This window comes from Aphelocoma coerulescens, chromosome 6 (assembly GCF_041296385.1).
Source record: "Aphelocoma coerulescens isolate FSJ_1873_10779 chromosome 6, UR_Acoe_1.0, whole genome shotgun sequence".
In the NCBI taxonomy this organism is placed as follows: Eukaryota; Metazoa; Chordata; class Aves; order Passeriformes; family Corvidae; genus Aphelocoma; species Aphelocoma coerulescens.
The window spans coordinates 18,914,443-18,934,454 of NC_091020.1; the positions used below are offsets into that span (position 1 = coordinate 18,914,443).

The 20,012-nt window shown below is 41.3% G+C and overlaps 1 protein-coding gene across 17 annotated transcripts in view; it reads left to right on the forward strand.

Moving 5' to 3' along the window:
* Nucleotides 1-20,012, forward strand: part of WDFY4 (WDFY family member 4) — a 138,509-nt gene that overhangs the window by 5,969 nt on the left and 112,528 nt on the right. For 12 of the 17 annotated variants that reach the window (XR_011151742.1, XM_069019561.1, XM_069019563.1 and 9 more), the window contains exons 2-8: nt 6-223; nt 4,194-5,874; nt 7,516-7,680; nt 11,617-11,878; nt 17,656-17,770; nt 18,358-18,461; nt 19,857-20,003. Coding sequence is in view for 16 of the 17 variants with exons in the window: in XM_069019561.1 (XP_068875662.1) it covers nt 11,618-11,878; nt 17,656-17,770; nt 18,358-18,461; nt 19,857-20,003 (627 nt within the window). In the remaining variant the exon portion in view is untranslated. The remainder of the gene's footprint in view (nt 1-5; nt 224-4,193; nt 5,875-7,515; nt 7,681-11,616; nt 11,879-17,655; nt 17,771-18,357; nt 18,462-19,856; nt 20,004-20,012) is intronic. The other 5 variants (XM_069019557.1, XM_069019558.1, XM_069019559.1 and 2 more) reach the window with 5 other exon arrangements.

Sequence of the window (20,012 nt, forward strand, 5' to 3'; positions counted from 1 at the left end):
CCCAGAGTTCCATTCTTCATCCACAATCTTTTATCTGCTCTGCTACCTGATGACACCTTTATAAGCTGTGTGCCTAAAGTGAGAAGGTTGAAGTACACCACTGTTTTCTAAGTGGCTTCTCTGCTGGGTGCACAGCTAAGACCTGTCCATTCCAGAGGCTCGTGGGAGTATGAAAATGTAATCCTATAAGTGCTCATAGAGCTGAAAGCACATCAACGGGCAAGTAAGTGGTTATATTTTGTGCTGTCACACTCTACTGTCTTGTCTTTTAAGATGGTCTGAGGAAAAGAAATGGAAACTGCAACTCTAGGATGAAAATGAACCGTGTACTTGGAGGTATGTGAGATTTTGGCTGCCTGATGGAAGAGCAGCCCTTGCAAGCCCTTCTGTTGTGCTGCCACCTCGTGACGCTCAGGGAGGACGGTGCCAACACAAAGGATGCTCAGAATTAAGACTGCCCATGTTACTGCTGAGAACCACAAAGCAAGTGATGATTTTAGGAACTCAGAGGCTAAAAGGCTGTAAGGTACAGTTTACAGTACATTGATTTAAGATCCATATAGACAAAATAGGCTTGTGAAAATGGGAGAGCTCTGAATAGCTCTGGTGGGAATTCCTGTATTGGGCAAAGGCCAGCTGTCTGACTTTTTCATCTTTATTCTCATCTCATTTGAAGGAAAAAAAAAAGAAATAAAAATAGAAAATAAAAGTTTAGTGGAAATGAAAAAGGATAAGACATTAAATAGAAATAGAAATACCACCAGAGCCTGGCCTATCTACACTAAGCATTTAGTCATACACTTGTCATCTGTGCATTTCAGATGTCTTTTAAGACGGATCCCCCCTTCTGAGCTGTTCTTCCACTTGTGCCTAATAAAGTACAAGCCATGTGCCTGACCTTTTTTTTTTTTTTTTTTTTTTTTTTTTTTTTTTTTTTTTTTTTTTTTTCCCCCCTAGTAACTGTTAATGTTCTGAGCACAGGTTCTGGTAGTAGTTTGTTGCTACATAGCTGGATGAAGGGGGAAAACCTTGCAGGTTACATTCCAAATGCATGTAGGTCCCAGACTTTGACAAGGTAGGTTTCTGCTTCCTTCAAGTTAGAGGCATCTGTATTGTGACTGATGTACTGAGATACAAAACAATCGTTTAATTTTCACCTTATGATTGGTGTCTGTTTTTTAGACAACTTAACAACTCTTGTCACTGATTAAGCCTTTGTAGACCTCCATGTGAAGCCTGCTGTTCACATTTCCCTGCTTACAGCCAGGCAATTCTTGAAGGCAGTGACAGTTGTAGAGACCCTGTGTCTGAACTTGCATCCCAACATGCAGCCTTGCAGAAGGAATTTGCCTTGGTTTGTCAGATCTGAGCCACTGCTCTGCAGCCTTGCAGTGGCACAGCAGCAAAAGGGACTCACTCTCCTCTGACATGGAGCTGCTGAGGTGCCTGTTGCACTTCCCTCTTGTGGTGAGCTCCTCTGCAAGGTAAGGACTGCACTCTTTACCAGTTCCTCCTTTACTCCATGTGGTAACTGCCTCTGCTGTGAATGTGCAAGCTCTGCTTTCAAGTTCTGCTGAATGCTCTGAGCTCCAAATGATCATTCAGCCAATGTCTAGTTCCTTGTTGCTTTAATTTGCCACCTTAACAAAGTATTTTCTACTTGTGCAGTGCTTGGGTTTAATTTCAGAACTAAAATTACCTCTCTGATGAGCAGCAGCAATTTTGTGTATCCTTATTGGTCCAGTTCCTAGAGCAAAAACAAACACTAGTGTAGAATCTGGCTATAAATTAAGTAGAGATTAAGGAGATTTTTTTTCTTATTATTTACCAGCCTAGAACAGTGTCGTTTGAACACCCTAAAAGCAATCGTTTCCTAGGGAAAAAAACCCACAGTTCCCAGGGAAGATATTCGGCTTAAAGAATTGGTTTTTTAAATCAGAGCATACCAGATAGCAAAACCACTATTTTTATCCCCATTCCTTTTGTCCAGAATTTTGTATGACATGGCAAACCAAATGCAATTGAAGTATTAGTTCTGTATATAAATAATTGAAGAAAAGGGAAGATACATGAGTCTGGTTAACAGAGCTAGAAGAATATCTGTAGAAAAAACAGGCTTATCCGTGAATAGGGTGTGACAGCTCATTAAGCCTGGCTTATTAGGCATTTGAAGCTCTCTGAGCAGTTATGACTGTGGAAGAGCAACCTTCCTGGATACGTGCAGGGTCTCTCTGGGAGCACAGCTTATTGGAGAACAAGGTCACAAGAGCTGGAGTTTATCAATAAGCTTGGGAGTTGCAAAAAAACCAAAAAGCCAAACCAACCAACCAATCAAAAAAAAAAAAAATAGTTAGCAGGGGACATATCAGTGCTGGAAAAATGTCTGCTCTCACACTCGTGTTGGAAGGACCTTGTCTAATTTGTTTAGCCGGAACTTCAGGCTCCCTATTTCCTCTAAAATGACGATGAATGTTGCTGTAGGCTGTGCAAGCTACACAACATCCTTGCAGAAAGCAAAGCGGGTGTAAAACAGGAACTAGGACCCATTTCTGGAACTTAAGAAAGTGGTGCTGTCTGCACAGATTTTGATGATTCTTCTACATAGAGAATAAGAGTAAATCTTCCAAGAAAACAGCTCTTGGTCAATATGTGTTTTGTAATTACCTCTTGTGCTTTTGCTTGCAGCTGTCTTTGAGTGCTATTTTCTGATAGGCACTATGTGTTAAAGTCCAACTTCGCTTTGTAAATTTTTTTTTTAAATCCTGCAGACCTGCTGTATCATTATTTTTTAATTCAACAGCTTTTGAGTTGATATGTAAACAATGAATTCCTGTATATCCTGTAGTGGAGAGTTAATCTGAAGTACAGGAGGGGGCATTTCATTGCTATGCCAATTACATTTTTTGCACCAGCCTTTCAACTTCCTCAATCTCATTAGACTAACATGGGTTCTAGCGTGGAGATCATGTGTTCAGTTAAGTTGCCTGAAAATTTTCCTGCACAACATTTTTCTAGTCAGTGGGTGACGCTTAATCAAAATACCAGCTTCCCAGAGGAGCTTTTCTTAGTTGATACTTTTTTTCTTCCAGGGAAAAAAAATATTCTATTTATTTGGTTGTTTGAGTCTGACAATTTCAAACAAAAATGTTTTCACTTTTGTTACATACCCATTTTCAAATGAGGCTTCTTTTTTCTTGTGTTTTTACAAGTTTATTTTTTTACTGACTCTGGAATAATTTTGCGATTTATTTACGCACAGAATTTTTGAAAAGTGTAGCTTAAAATTATTCAGTGTACTTCTGCAGCTTTATCATCCAGTGAGTCCCCCTGACTAATTTTAACAGAGGCAAAAAAAATTACCAAAGGGTGAAGCTCTCAAGCATCAGATTTACATGTGCTGCATAAGGATTTGCAGGAAACTACATCAGGATTGCATAGATTTTGAAAGACTGAAAACCACTGCTGCAGCCCAACATGTAAGATACAGGCTATTGGATTCACTTCTGTTGGTTCCTGTTTAAACAAAAACACTGGAAAAAAATTCATTTTGATTTACAGATTTGTGTTAATGGAGGGAATTTGTTTCCAATGAAACATTTTGAAATAGCAAAATTCAAGTAACAAATTATCCTTACTACATAACATTGCTACTGTAATGAAAGGTGACTGCTGGGTGCCAGGAGGCACAGAGGACCAGCTGCAGCACCCCTGACCTTACTCAGGTGGAAACACTGGGGAAGGAAATGGACCACTTTTCTGAGCCAAGTTAGGAGCTTGACTGCAGGACCAAGGCTGAAAACTGCCCTGTCCTTTTGCACCCCACAGTCATGGTGCCAGAGTAGTGTGGGATGTCTGGGTCTCCAGATCCAGACTGAGAGTGCTCAGGTGCAAGGTATGCTAGCAGGCAGGAGATATTCTCCTTGTGGTACACTGTGTGTCTTTACCAGCTACCTCTCATGGTTTCATCATCACAAGCTGCATTTAATTTAAAGCTGGAGTGCAGTTACCTGTGCAGGTGCACAAATACATGAGTTACCTGCAATCTGCACAGTGTGGCCGTGCTTTGGCACACGTCGCTGCCTTTCCCTCAGACGTGGTGGTGCTGCCCGAGGGCCTGGGTGGGAAGAGTCCTGGCTTAGCTGGGGCTGCCCAACAGCACCAACAGCAGCTGTCTTTTCCTTCCCACTTCCCAGGGCTTTGACCTCCAGAGAAGACCCAGCCAAAGAGGTGGGGTGGCCTGTGAACACCTGCTGCCCCAGGCCTCCCCCGTGTGTGTGCCTGAGGAAGAGGAGCTGAGCTGCTCAGGCTCACAGTCCTGTGGCTTCTTCGTAGCCCGCTGCTTTTGCTTCTCTGGGAGGATGTGCTGAAGGAGCTGAATGCCTCCTTCATTGCAAATTTCAAGGTTTGCTGAGAAAAATGATGACTGAAAATGATGGTTAAGCAGATGGTTTAAATTTCTGTGTCGCCTTTCTCTGCGGTTTCTCTGTCAGCTTCTCTTCTGCCACTGAAAAGAGAGGAGGAAAATGAAACACAGCCGCTTCCCTAAAGAAATGAAAAATTATTCTATGAACATTTTTTAATCAGCTTGCTTTTTCTCAAGAAAATATGATGGATTTTAGCAAAAAAGGCAAAGAGTGGAAAAAAGCCTGCAGCTAATTCAAATTTGGACACCAAAATGTTGAAAGGAACACGTGTTTAACTGGCTTTTTTTCTTTAGATTGAAGGATATAAATGTGCAGCACAAAAATTTATTGTCTCAGCAAATTCAGCTGAATTTTATTTTTTATGTACAAGGAGACAAACCTGATGAAGGGAGAAATACGGGCTTTTCAGCAAAGCCCCATCCCATCTGAGTTTGCAGTTGGGTGAAACTATGAGCTCCTTGGGCAATGGCAACTGCACAGCAGTTAGCCAGAGGACATGTCTGCTCTTGCTGTAGCCAGTCAGCCATTTGGTGAATGTAATGCAACTGAAACATACTGCAAGTTGTGTTTTTGGGGAAACCTGTAGTCACTGACCTCCAGCCTCAGGCTGAAGAAGTACTGTGATTCTTGGCATCCTGAACCACTACGATACACTGGTGTGGCTGGTATCATAAATGTAAAGGCACAAGTCTGGTTTTTTCCACTTGTGTGTGGAGATTGGAGTGGCAAAGAAGAAGGAAGTTTGACAAGAATCGGCATGAGGGACACTTTGATGCTGTGAGACAGGTGGACCTTGTAGTTATAGTTATCTCTAGACCCTTGCCTCAGAGAGCCATCTGTATGTCTGGCTCAGGCAGGACACCATCTCCACCGGGCCATGCATGATCTACATCCCAGTGCTGCCCTATCAGATGGCAGTTTCCAGCTGGTGTTGATAGAGCTGGCTCCTGGGGCCAGGAGATTTAGTGTCCTTTCTAGATATCGCAGACAGAATGAAGGTTCCTTTGAACTAGGTGCCCTGACACAGATGCAAATGCAAGTATGTGGGAGACATATCTTTTTGTTTGTTTGTTTGTTTGTTTGTTTTTTCCCTAGACTAGGGGGAAGAGGACAAAGAAGGATTTTTCTTCCTGTTTTTGTAGGTGGAGGCACAGTGCAAAGTGGTTTTTAGTATAAACAACCCAGACTGACAAGGAGTGTTGTGGCACTGTTTCTTACTATGTTAACTGTATGCTTGTCTTTACCCCTTGAGTTATTTTTACTACAGATAATTTGGTTACATCTGTTTTGCTCCAGTGAAGCAGAAATTAAGTGGGTGGGCGTCTTGAAACTGGACTTTCAGACCCATCAGCAGTTAGTGAAGAATGAAAAAGAGAAATGGTACTTCCTCTGCTGTGACTCTCCTAACAACTGTGTGTCTGCTTGAGTCCTGACATCATCTAGTGAGGAGGTACTACTTTACTGGGAAGATCCCTGGGAAATAAACCTCTCTGATCAAACAGCATGGGGAGGCTGCTGCAAATAACCTTTTGTGCTTTTAAAGTGGCAGTAAAAGGGTGGAAATGGAGCGCATTTAGGCTTGGTTCTGAGTTAGGAAGTCGAAGACAGTGATATTCTCTCTGAGTTGGTATTAATATTCTTTTCTTGGTCTCTGTGCTTCTGCCATTCATCTCACCAGTGTGGGATTGGCTAGATTGCAGCTGGAAGTGTATCAGCTGATATGTGAATGGCCTACGGCAGGAAAGTACTGGATGTGTTGGCACAGAGTTTCACAAGCTGTGTGAGCTTGCTCAGCCTGTGCTGAGAGCTGCCAGAGGCCCCACAGCCACACCAGTGCAGCACTGAGCTGTTAGTGGCTCTGGGACTCACTGAAGTGACCAAATGCAACACTCACTGGAGCTTCCCAGAATGTGCACAGCTCAGTGTGACTTTGCATGTTCTTGGAAAACACCCTGTAAATTATACTTAGTTTAAATAATGCTTTCTAAAACCTGGTCAGTTTAGAGGCTACTATATGTATAGACTGGAGCAGAGTATTTTCCTTGGGATCTGAAGCATATTTCTGTTCACAGCAAAGCTAGAATTCTGCTTAAATCCTGGTATAATGTGTAAAGGGATAAACTAAACCCATGGTATTGCTGCTGCCTATAGTTCAGTACAATACATTTCCACTGTAAGAGATGAGAACAGTCCTCTGTGTGCCAGGAACACCACTGCATCAAGAGAGGTCTCTGTGGTGTACAGGCAATTGCTGTCCTGTCTTATGATTTATTGGGAGTCTTCAGCCTGGATTAGCTGTGCTTATCCAGCAACGTTGCAGATGAGTTGGAAGAGAAAGTTGTTCTGGATGCTTTTTCAAGCATTTGAGTAAAGCAGATGTTAACAGAAAACAGATGGCTTTAACCACCTAGGTTAGAGTCCCCTCAGGTTTCAGTCACTGTAAGGCCATGATCCCATTGACTCTCAAGGTCACCATAAAATTGCTGGGGAGAAGCAGTTGGAAACACTTGAATTTCCTGTGTAAAAATGTTTGAACTCCACTTCCCCTTAAAAAAACATTGTAAAGCCTTTCAGATGTGTTATTAAGGAGAACAAAAAAGCAACTAGACAACTGAGAAGTAATCTTCTCCCAAGCCCATAGCTAATCAAGGTTCATTTATGTTGTCAGTGACCTTACAGTGCTTGTTTGCCTCTTGATCTGAGCAGCTGCCTTGACCATTTTAGTAGGGAAGTCAGGGATGCAGCATTCCCCTCACCATTCAAATGTGTTTATTTTAAGGGTGGAGCATTTGAGGAAGGACTACAACTGTTGCCTGACTTTGGCCATAGATTGTTGCACAGACAGCATGAGCTTTGTGGTGCTGTATTCCTGTAGTAAACCTTAAATTTAAAACCAAAATGAAATAAATCCCACTCCCCTTCCCCCTTGTGAATATGGTACAGAGGGGGAAATACCTGGTTACCCTTGAGGCAGGGAGAAGAATGCTATGCCTTCCAGGTTTGTGTGTCAGCTGAGCTGTTCTAAATTGCTTTGGGAGCTTGATGGGTCCTGAGCTGGGGTTCATTTGCTTTTCACTTCTGCTTTCCTCAGGAAGTAAGTGCAGCAGCTAATCAGGTGATTCACAGTGGAAAGTTTAAAGAGCAGAGCAGGAGCTGCTGCATACACCAACATGCATAGGAGGACAGAAGCAGCAACACTCATTTCTCTGGATATGGTTATTGACTGCAACAGCAGCTGCCAGATCTAGCAGCCCAGGTATGTCAAGAGATTTTCTGTGAAAGCAGAAGGAACAGACTGTTAAATGTTGAAGGAACCTACAGTATTGGTTGCAACTGGTGTGTTATGATAGATTACTTTCAATTAGTGAAGGTTTCAGTCAAAGTTCACCCTAAACTGCAGTATGAAGACAGCTTTCCTTAGGAAGTAGTGGAATCCCTGTTTTTAGCATTTACAGTTACGAGCTGTCATAACTGTGCTCATTAAACAGTCATCTTGGCTGCCAAAGAAAGAAAAGGAGTATAAAGGAGTATCACACTGGATTTTTGGGATGATCTGAGCTGTGTGTTTCTGATAGTCCACAGAATCCTGGTATTTAATAGTCAAGAAAAGTATATTAGGATAAAAAATACTTAAAGCAGATAGTTCTAGAACTAGGGGTCTGATATTTAGTCTCGTATATCTCTTGTTATCAGAAGAGTTAGATTAAATAAGGAGGCAAATTGTAGTCTTTATTTTATGTTCATGTACTTTTGGAGATTAAAGATTACCATGTACACCCAACTAACATTTTTTAAAGATACTTACTGTAAAAAGTATAAAAAGTGAACCAGTTTTGGCCTGAATTTTGGTATGAAACTTGATTCTCTTTTGGTCTTGGTGCAAATTGGGATTTTTTAACTGAATAGGATCCTTCTATGAACTGCTGAGGGGGGTAATCACAGATAAATATAACTAAAATGTCATTAAAAAATCATGTTTGTTCAATTAGTAATCTGTTAGTAACAGTATTGTGCTGGTCCTTCTGGTTAGGCCTTTCTTCCCCTCTGTCTTTTCAGTCTGGAAAGATGTAGCCACATTGCAGTGTGATTTCACACAAGCTTTATTCAGAAAAAAGGGAAAATACATGATTAAGTTCCATTTTCTCTCTGTAGCCTGACACTACTTTCTGAATGATAGTATCAAAATCATTTGATAAATTTTCACTCTTAAATATTTTAAAATATTTATTATTTAGTGTTTAGTTTTTGTATCATTGGGATACTTATCAAAAAGTATCTTATCAAATTTAACCAAGAATCAAACAAAAAACTTATCAAAACTGAAATAAGGTTACACTAAGGATCAGAACAAGTGGTGAAGGGTAGAAGAGAGACAACATACAATACCTTTTCAAAATATCTAAGTTATCCTTCAGCATTCAAATATCTTTGGTGTTAACTCTGTGATTTTGTGGTTGGTCTAGAAGAATAATTGTCCTCCAAGATGAATAGAAAATTGAAAGGATTTAAAAGCCCTAATCAAATTGTAGATGCATAAAAAGGCTGCTAGAAGTAATATTTAAAGCATATAGTGCAAGTGGAGTGAACAGACTAATATTGGAGGACTGATCTTTAGTCTAATAGTCTGCCTTTTGTAGTCTAGATAGTTGGAATAAATAATGAGGAATGTCATAATCCTCATTTTTCTTTCATGTATTTCTTGAGATTGAGTTCCATGTACACTTTAAATGTCTTACATAGACTCTTACAATCTGATCTTCACTAATGAAGTTGTTTGTGAATATCTCATTGTAAGAGTTTCTGTGGAGATGAGAGCTCTTTTATTACATGGATTCATAGAGTGAACACTTTTTGAGAGGCTATCCCTGCTTGCTTTAGCTGTGCCACCAACAAGAAAGGCCTTCTTAGTCAAGTATAAAGAGAGAAAATTGGTTAACACATTTGCTGGCCCATGCAGTGCAGCTGGGGGAGTTGACCTTCTGCTGAGGCCAGTGTAACCATTTCATTTCACCTCACCATGATTTAGTGTCACCATTTGTAGAATGCTTCTGTAAAGAGCCTTGGGGTTCTCTGTGCAGAAGACCAACATGAACGTAGGCACTGGAGTGAGTTACTTCTTATCACTGATTTAGGCTTAGCAGAGTAGCTTCCAAGGTCAGATCTCCTTGAGGAAGAGAGAATGGCTTTGCTATTTGGGATGCAAGTTGAGCCTCACTGAAAATGTAACTGAACTATGCTCACCAAAGTCCCTAGAACAGCACCCAGGCTTTCTCAACCAACACACTTACAGCTTCAGGATGACTCAAGTGGGTCAAAATCCCACACCAGAGTTAAGTATAACATATGACAAATGTAACTCCCACACAGTCATGAGGAACAGAGTCTTCCTGTTTACTCTGTGCAGTCACCACACTTTTTCTGCTCATAGGGCTTGTTGTCTTAGTAGGGATGATTAAGGAAAACAATAGCAGCAAAACACAAAATGTTGTTGAGATAGGATATTCTAGACTGACTGTTCCTTGGGGACTGATCAAAATTACATAGGCCTCCATGTCCTAGCAAAGGAGAGTCTGGGCTGTGCTAAAATAAGTTAGCCTGTGGTGTAGTGTGAAGGACCAGCGTTTGCATCTAAGCACAGGTGTCTTCTGGGACCACCATCTTGCTGCAGGTGGTGTGGTGCACAGTGACAAGATAAATGCCATGTCCTTCATCTCTGTGGTACAGAGCTTCTGTGGGAGCATGGAAGTGAAACTGGTTCATCTGGCATGGAGTGGGCAGAATGCAAGCAGTAAGCTAGCTGTGTAACTGATGGATGACGAAGGAAGAGAATCCCAAATGCAGTTTTAGTGTTGGCTCATAATTCTAAACCAGGCTCATAATACTGTCTTTTAAAATTTATTTATATGTATGTATGTATGTATTGGTAGTGCAGATCTGACTCCCTTTTTTAGTTATGTTTGCTTTTTTGACATTTTTATTGAAATGGTGGAATGGCAATCAAAAAGACACTGAAAAGAAAGAATCTATTTCCTAGAAATGAAGGTAGATTGGTGTTTTTCTTTGAGGGATAATGATTTGTTAAAGACTCTTCTGGGCTCTTAAAAAATGATATATTTGTTAAGTAAAGTGAGCTACATTCATCTTGGTGGCAACTCCCATCTGCCCAGCCACACTGCCATAATTTGTCCTGTCGTAGACTCAGGAGTAGTCAGACAATGACCTAGACTCCAATAAGCATATGGATGACTTTGATGGAAACTGGAGAAGCCTGATCTCCTTTGGTGTAGGTGTTGTCATGATGTAGGCTTGGCATAGCAGGGCGAGCTCACAGAAGGCTGTGGCAAAGAAGTGGGGCTGAGTGACCCCACAGAACACTATGGAGGAGAACAGGGCTGTAAAGTAGATGAGAGGACTTGGGGTTGAGATAAGGGTACCAGAAGGATTCCTTGATGTGTACTGTAAGATGGACCCATTTTAAATTTGAAGGAAATGAGACTGCCAGAAGCACCATGCTCCTTCATTGAGGCATATCCACTTCAGTTTACAGGATCAGCAAAACAAGCAATGTTGTTGTGAAAATACCTATTGTCCAGAGCTGTACCTCTGGCACAAAGAAGAACTGAATGTTGCTGCCTCTTTGGGCAGCACAGCCCTGTGGGGAATCCTTGGCTTTTCTACACAGCTACTATTCCAGACAGGGCTTCAGCCCCATGCTAGGTGGGGAATGTATCAGTGATGTGCAGCTAAGTTTAGCATCCATACTCAGTGAAATGTGTAACCTGGCTCTTGGCTAGTGCTCTTCTCTTGCAGATCTACTGATGGTAATAGTTACAACTTGTTTTATAGTTGGATGGCTGAACTGCAAGGGAGAGGATCTGGCTCAGTGGCAAAGCTGAGGCTGGAATCCAGATTTGCTGTGTGGTTTACTGGCTTGTTCTGCCAAAGCCCAGATGAGTTGTGTGGCACATGCACATGTCTCATGGAAGAGAGCTTTTTCATGCAATTGCAGAGTGGTATTGTTCTTGTCCAGGAACAGGGTACTTTGCCATTAAAAGTGGAAAAGAGTCAATGACGGAGAGCGTTTCCGTATTTCTAAACTCTGACAGTTAAAACTGTCAGTGTCTCATTTCTTGGGAGAGTAGACTGGTAAGAGCTGTAAATAACACAGTATATTTATTTGGTCTCATCTCAGCATGGACAAAGCAGCTGAACTTGTGTGGCAGCTGGAGGACTCATCTGACAAAGCAGGACAGCAAGAGCAGAGCCCTGATGATGGAGACACAGCAGAAGCGCTGGAGCAGCCTGTACACAGCAAGGACGAGCTACCCCAGAGCCATACCCTCCAGTGGGAGACTCTAGGAAAACAGTTTGTAGAATATGAGCAAGTGGCTCCATTTCTCATCCCAGAGGATCAACAAAGAAGGCTGCTGGAATTTCTTCCCCTCTTCTTAAAGGTTTGTTCTCTTTGTTGCCTTTGGTGCGGATGCTAATTTAAGTTTCTCTTCCCCTATCCATTTTGTGGTCACCCAAACAGCCAGTGTAGTTAATTAAAGCAGGATCCTTTTAGGTGATAAGTTCTTTTACTCCATTGGGAGCCTGGAGAAGAAGTTTCTTGTCCTCCTTTCATCTACCTAACCTGCTAGGTCAACATGAGAAAAGTACATGGGGGAGCACTTCTTCACTTCCTGGGTGGCTAAATTCTATTCTTGAAATCAAGGAGTGAGACAGGCATCTTGCAAAGTGAGTACCCTGTGAAGAGGTCTGCCTCATCTATGTTATTACTTAGTGGGGGCTGAGCACTTTCCTTCCCTGTTTCAGTCTGGGAAAATGTGGTTGTGGAATGCAGCCAGTTAGGGGAAATGCAGGTGTACAGTCTTAAGATGGAATTTTGGGGTTAATGACAATGCTGATGTCTAATTTTAGTGCTTGAGAGAGGATTTGGGTGAGAGATGAGGAAGCCATGGAGTGAGAAGAGGAAGGCCATATCGTGGGTGAGGGACACAGCTGAGAACTAGAACATTTTAGTTAGCAGCCTGCCCTACAGCTGCCATCAGCCAACGATTCTGAGACAAACATATTGAAAGGTGAAACTAGAAAAGCTCTGTAATGAATAGGAGCCTTATGGGTTGGTTTTCTTTGCTAGAGTCTGTGGAATATACAGGAAACTGTTTGAGTGGACCATACAGAGACAGAATGGCAGAGCATATGCTGAACGAAGCAGAAAACCTGGCTTATCTTTAAATGTACTGTAGTGATGTACTAGTACAGAAGAATTGTTTTTATCTTGGATTACCTTGGGTATTTATGGGTATTGAATCTGCATTTTTACATTCTCACTGTGCCCTTCAGAAAGAAAATAAAAACCCCTCTTTGGCGAAACCATATTTTACTGATAGCATATTTCAGGTGTCTGTACTTTTGAGTTCTCAGTGCTCTTGTGTGACCAAACTCAGATCCATCTATTCCCTACCTAGATAAGTTGGATTTCTAAAACAGAAGTCAGTGGGTTGGTGAGGGAAAAAAATTAATGTATGGTCACTGTTTATATGGAAGCATTGTGAGACATAAAAGGGGATACTCTGCATTTTGAACTGTGTAGGAAATCACTGTACTCAGGACTGTGAAATCTTTGGTATTCATGACAGTAAAGCAGGAATAACTTCCAGATAGTCATAAACATTTCACTCAGCTGGATGGAGCATAAATATTTGAAGCTTTTGAGTCCTGGTTCACTGTGAAATCAATGTAGATGCTTGTGTCAACGAACAGCACTGAAGCTGGTGCAAACAATTGAGTTGTGGGTGGGATCTGGAAGTGCCTATGGTATAGAGTTTGCTGTGTTTGAGTACAAGCTTGCCCTGGTCCAAGGCAGTGCAGACAAAATGAGTGGAGGGGTCTGAAAAGACAGTGAATGTATAGCCTGGAGTCTCAGAAGTTGCCTTCTCATTAAAGAACCATTTAGAAATGGTTCTACAGATATTTTATGTTTACTGAACAAAGCTTTCACTTTTCACCACTTCCTCTCAACTTCTGGATTTGTTGGCATAGAAGAGTGTCCCTCCCAAACCAAAGGCTATATTTGAAAAGAAGAACTGTTGCCCTTTGTATGAGCCTGTCACTGGAAACAAATCTCTCTTTGCAAATGGCATTATGTGTGGTGGTCTTTTCTGTCTTGGGAGCTCACCACTGCTTTATCAGATCACCAAATTACTGGCTTTGCAAAGGGGTAGCATTCCTTTCTCAGCCTCCAAAGAATGCATGTCAAAGTCAGATAGGGGCTGATAATCTGACAGTTTTCAGTTTTCTGTAGAGGAGCACCTCCTTTTCCCGTGGATCTGCTTTTAAAATGGCATGTTGAAAATTTTACTGTTGGGTTTTGTTTTTTTTCTGACACACCACCTCAACAAGTTAGAACTGTTTTGTTTGGAATGAGAGCCAGGTATTCTACTTCCTCCCCCTCCCCCCCCTCCCCCCCTGTAGAACTGTTTCCAGATCTCTTGTCTTCTTTCCTGACATGGTTTAACCTCAGCCAGCAACCAAGTACCACACAGCCACTCACTCACCCTCCAATCAGTGAGATCAGGGAGAAAATTGGAAGAGTGAAAGAGAACACCATCACTCCAAACATCCCTTCCTTCCTCCTTGTTCCCCCCCTTTATGTACTGAGCATGATGCCATCTGCTCTGGAATATCCCTTTGGTCAGTTGGGGTCACCTGTCCTGGCTCTGTCTCCCCCCAGCCTCCCGTGCCCCCCCAGCCTCCTGACCAGTGTGGCAGCACTAAAAGGCCCTGGCCCTGTGTAAGCCCTGCTCAGCAATGACAACACATCTCTGTATTATCAGCCCTGTGTGCAGCACAAATCCAAAACACAGCCACATACCAGCCACTGTGAAGAAAATTAACTCTCCCCCAGCTGAAACCAGTGCACTTTCTCTTGAAGGTCCATTGAAAACATACATCCTTAATGTTTCTAGGGTATTAATTCATCCCAACAAACAGGCTTTGCTATAGAAGATAGTCTCTCTAAACTGCTTCCTGCTGTTTTTGTAAGCAACATATTGCAGGCTTTATGAGAATTTTTTCCATTAAGGTTTTCCTGCCTCAAACTTACAATTAAATTGAAATTCTAAGATCTAAAGTTTCTGAGTTCTATTGCAGCTTTAGTTTTTGAATACCATGTAGTGAGCATGAAGTAAACAAGTTGTGGTGAGATGAAATGATATATATCATCTTTAGATTTACTGGTCATTAACTAAGTATGAAAAGCAAGAATGCCTTTAATGTGGTGATGATTTTTTTGGAGTGAAACTTTCAAAGGACTGAGAAAGTTGTTACTGAACAAGGGTGAGAAAAGTTATAAAATCTAGAAGTCTTGGGAATTAAAAATTGGACAGCAAAGCAGTAAATTCTCACGTCATGATAAATAAGCAAATAAATTTTAGTACCAGTACTTTAGGGTTGAAGGACAGTTGTTCCCAGGAGGCAAGATGAGTATTGCTGAGGGACTGGCAATGTTGTATATGTGCACATCCATGGTGAGTTTCCTTTCTTTAAGACTGAACTTCACAAGCCTTAGGGTTGTAGAAACTGATTTCCTGAATTGCAGTAATGCTTGCAAAAAGGGGATTTTGAATTCTCAAAGGAAACTTTGCTACTGAATATATTCATAATGGAGAAATGAATTTTTCATTAGCTTAACACTTGATTTTGTGTCCTAAGAGTGAGATTCTTCCCCTCCACTTTTCTTAGATATGCTACTGGAGCTTTGCACTGCTTTATAGGCATTTAGGTCCGGAAGCGTGACTAGAGAGAGCATTTTGGCTTTGCATCATTGATTTAAGAGTACATTGTGGAGGATCTGGCCCTTAGCTTTTAGCCATCATGTCCTTCCCCATATTACTTTTACTCCCTTCATATACCAGCCTTCTGCTGGCTTGGGGAAACACATCTCAGTTTGAGTTGTACATGTTGCAAAGTTCTTACAGAAACTACCTCATTTCCTCTTGTTTAACAATGGACTCCATGTGAGTCCTCTCCCTCCTTGGAAGATTTTTCTCTTGCTTTTCCTTCCCTGTTTCGATGGTGCAGATGGCAGTGCATCCCTGCCTTTTTGAGTGCTTTAGCTCTTACTCAGTTGGCTGGAGAGAGGGGTCACCAAGCAGGAGACTCCTGTGATGCGGAGGCTCGTTACTCACTGATGCTCCTTGACGTAGAAGGAAAAGGTGTGGGAGGGAAATGTCAGCCATCTGCTCATGATTCAGGCCTGGGCTGGGAGTCATTTTAATGTGCCTTCTGTGTCTTCCCTCTTGGTGCCTCAGAAAGTATCAGAACGTTCTATTACGTGGCTGGCTTTTGAGCTAGCATCTCTCCATGAACCATGGAATAGGAAGGGCAGATGGTAACAGCAGACACAGGGATCTTGTGGCAGAATCTTAAACATGTAGAAACAGGTTTAAGAGGAAGAAAGAAAATCAGATTACATTGATACCATATTATTTGAGTTTCCCCCCAAGGCAGACATCCTGCAATCTAGTAGGTTGATATGCTTCCAGACATAGATCTTCTATAGGCTCAGACGTGAATATGAAATTAATGAGGTCTGTTCCTAAAGGACAGTGTATTCTAAAGATGGGTGTCTGACCCTCAGGAAGAGCACCTACAAAATTGAATCAGAACATTAGTGGCCTGCTTTGTAGGGAGATGGACTAGTAGCATTGCTATGAACATTTGATTACTGGTCTCTGTTGTGCATGGTCTGAACTTCTAAAGTTTATCCTGCTCTTTCTGTTAGCGGAAGAGTGAATATAGCAAGGCCTTTCTGAAGTGTGAAGAGGATGTTCCTCTTTGAGGAAGAGAGGCAGAAATATGTCACTACTTTATTCTGTAAAAGGGCATAGCTTAATGACAAACATCGTATATTCTTAAGTGGCTGTGAGTTTCTTGTCACTGCATTTGCCCAGCTTGCTTCTGTTCTTTACAGATCTTCTCTCCCTTCTGCATCAGAGGTGAAGGAATTTGTGAATCTTGCTTCTGCAACTGAGTGTCTCTGAAAGTAACTTATGGTCAAAATCTGAAAAAATTAGGTTTTTTTTAATGTTATTGATTGATGAAAATTATTAATAGATGCACTGTGCAGTTGCATTTCACTCCTGTAGCACAGAAAGAAGAGTTGGGGGCATTTTGCTTATTGACTGCAGTAAAATTAAGTCAAAAGTAGGTGCTTGCCTGATTACTGAGAGATGATTGATGCTATCTCCACAAGCTACCATCTGTGATGAAAGAAATTGAAAGCAATGGTAGGGAAGGAAAAAATATTTGTGGACGATCTTCATTTACAAAGAGTTGCACTGATTTCTTGGCAGAAAGTATTATGGGGTGTCTGATCCAATTTTTTTAGGAGAACATATGTCATTTTTCTTCCTTTCATCATTGGGGCTTACAGCGTGATTTTTCAGAGCTTCTTAAAGGAGGAGACTTTCATAAAGAAAATTTTTCAAGGTTGCTGAGGACAGACAGGCTGAGGCTGTCTCAGACAGGTCTTTAGAGGTGAATGCTGAACTATTACGAAGACATAAATGTGTGTATCATCAGATGTTTTATATAAAAGAATTGGCACCTGATTCTCAGAGGCTCCTTAGGTGCAATAATATTAGTCTGCTGGAATATTTTATTTATTTCTCTTTAATTTTTTCCCCCGAAGGCAGGGCTAAGAAACAGTTAAGAGGGGTTTGTTTGTCAAACTCAGGGACTCTACAAGTCTTACTGTTGTTTATCTAGTAGGTTTTGCACTTAATTGCTTGTCCATTCTTGAACAAGTAAATTATAAATATATTTATAAATTGTTTATAAACTTGTCTATAAATTTGTGTTTCTTCAGGGTGTTTGTCATGTTTTGAAAAGGACTAGAATAATTTTTGACACAAATAATTAGTGACACAGGGTGTGACCAACATTTACATTGTTTGGATTGTTTTCGATGTAGAAAATACTGCAAAAGATCTCTGGTAGATGCATTACATGATTCAAAAGGTAGTTCCAGTTTGAATTCTCTATCTGTAGTGTCATACTCCTCCTGTCTGGGAAATACTGCTAAATGGACTATACTGACTAGGGGGTGAATTTTGTAGTGGAATGTTAGCCTTATGCTTGTTTGTTTGTATTTATTAGTTTTTGTCAATCTACCAAAGATACGGTCTGTCAGAAAGACTTAACAGTTACCCTTGGATTTCAGGCCTGGGAACAGTCTGCTGGAGTAATCGTGTTCCCCAACATTCAGCTGTTAGCCAGTGAGGTCTCCAAGCTTCTGACTAAAGAAATTAAGAGGAACCTCAATGGCAAACTTGCAGGTAATGATCCCATACCATATCCACTGGATCCAGTTTTTCTGGAAACGTGTGTCTTTCAGCTGTCCTCTGTGCTGGAAATAAAGGGGGAAAAGGAAAATGCTCTGTAGAAAGCCAGATATTTTAGCGGGTGCAAGCTAGCGCTGGTTTGAGGTGATTGCACTGAAGATTTGGCCTTGTGTGCCATGCTGATCTTGGGTTTGGAACTTTTGTAGCTGGAAGTGTGGAATGTATAATGCATGTAAGAGTTAAAGAGCAGGTTATACACTATTCTGAGGAGCTTTCTTAAATGAGAAAAATATCGCTAGCCGCACGTGGCTTTCCTGGTGGCTGTTGTACATTTTTTGTTCTGTCAGCTGCCAGGCTTTGTGAACTGAGCTGATATTCTCAGTGAAATTTCGGTTTGAAATGGGTAGTTTACATGAACTAAGCTTGACGGTGAATCAAAGTAATTTTATGTTTTTCTGTTCACTTTAGTGGACTCCTGCTACTGTAATTTTGTTAAATTTGTCAGATCTGTTAAGAAAGCATAAATGCAGCATTTTCATCTTTCACTAAGGAATTAAAGTTTAATGTTTTTGTGATAACAGAAGAAGCTCTTCTGTCTTTGGAGCAATTGCTGCAAAAGAAAGGGGAAGCAGGAGATGGCCATTTGCTCCTGAAATCGGTGTATCTGCTCTCACAGACTGACTTGGTAAGAGAAATTGCTATAAAGTGTATTTTCCCTTTTATTTCAGAGAAATTGCATAGGCATCTCAGTGGAACACCCAAGTCTCAGTATTTGCATTATCTCTAATATTTTGAGCTTCAGCATGCCCAAGGTATACAGTTAGAGGACACACCACCAGGTTTGTCAGCCAGGCTTTTCTAAAAGAGAGAAATAAGCACTTCATGCTTTCAGATACCTTTTTAGTTTTGATATCAGACAGCTAGTTTTTCTAATGCTTCTCTGCTTCCCCCCCCCCACTGTGTATCTTTTTGTGTATTCTTTGTCACTCCAGCATACATATCAAAAAGATGACTAGTAAGAGAATCTGTCTGGTAGTACAGTGGTTGGCTTTTCCATCCTGATAGCCTCTCACTTTGAAGCATAGAGTTTAACAAACTCTACTTGTACAGCCATCCCAAATGCAGACAGGCATCAGGAGTACAGCCTGCTGATGGGCACCTGTGGCATGTTTATCTGTGACATTTAGTTAAACAGTTTGTCTTAGTCTTTCTTATTAAAAGACACCAAAAAAAATCTTACTGTCAGCTTATAATGGATATATTCTGTGTCATAAGGAGCTCTATAAAATTATATATATAGCTAGTCACAACATGAAGTTTCTGATGAGATTTTGTGTTTTTCACAGATTTAAGATGTTGTCATTTTTTGTAGCACACATACTCACAAAACTTCATATCACAAACCTCATTCTTCTGTTAGTTTGGTGCTGATTTTTGTCATGATTACTGCGTGCCAAGCACACAGACTAGGACTTCTCTGGAAGTTCTTTACAGCCATAATGAAGATGGGAAGAAAATAAGTGTTGAGAAACACTATGAAGAAACTGTCAGCTTGCATTTATAAAACCTGTAATTAGAAGTGTGTGTGCAGTTATTGAATATGTTAAAAAGTGAAGGTGTTATAGCTAAACTGCTGCTATGCCGAGTCAGGGAGGGAATGGAGAATCCATGCTTTCAACATACCAGGCCTCTATAGCTGCAGGGTGTCCTGGAAATTAGTGATAAGGGGAACACTCTGCCCCTGGCCTTACTGCTGGTTCAGCTGCTAGTTAGTTTGCAGGTTGTGTGCTTCACTGACTGTAGGTCTCCATATGCAGGACATATTATTTCTGCCAAAGCTGTAGTTCAGCTGGAGCAGGAAATCCTGGGAGCAGCTACAGCAATACACAGTGCATTTACTTCTGCCAAGTGGATTTTATAGGTGTGCTATGTGACTGCCAGTCCTGTGTGCCCTAGAGCACTCATGAGGATAAAATGCTCAAGTAGGTCTTTCATCTGCCATGACTATTCTCAGTGTGTTGAAACACAAGGAAACTGTGGTCAGCTTCTGGAGGGACTGATCTTTATTTTGCCTGCTTAGAGGACTATATGGAACATCATTGGATCTGGACTTCCAGCTGCTCTGATGCAGTGCCTGTACCTTTTCTTTACTGTCCCTCTGAAGAAAACTAGTGATGATGGAGAGACAAGTGAGGATGATGCCCAAACTCAGGAGATGCTTGTTAAGGTGAGATGT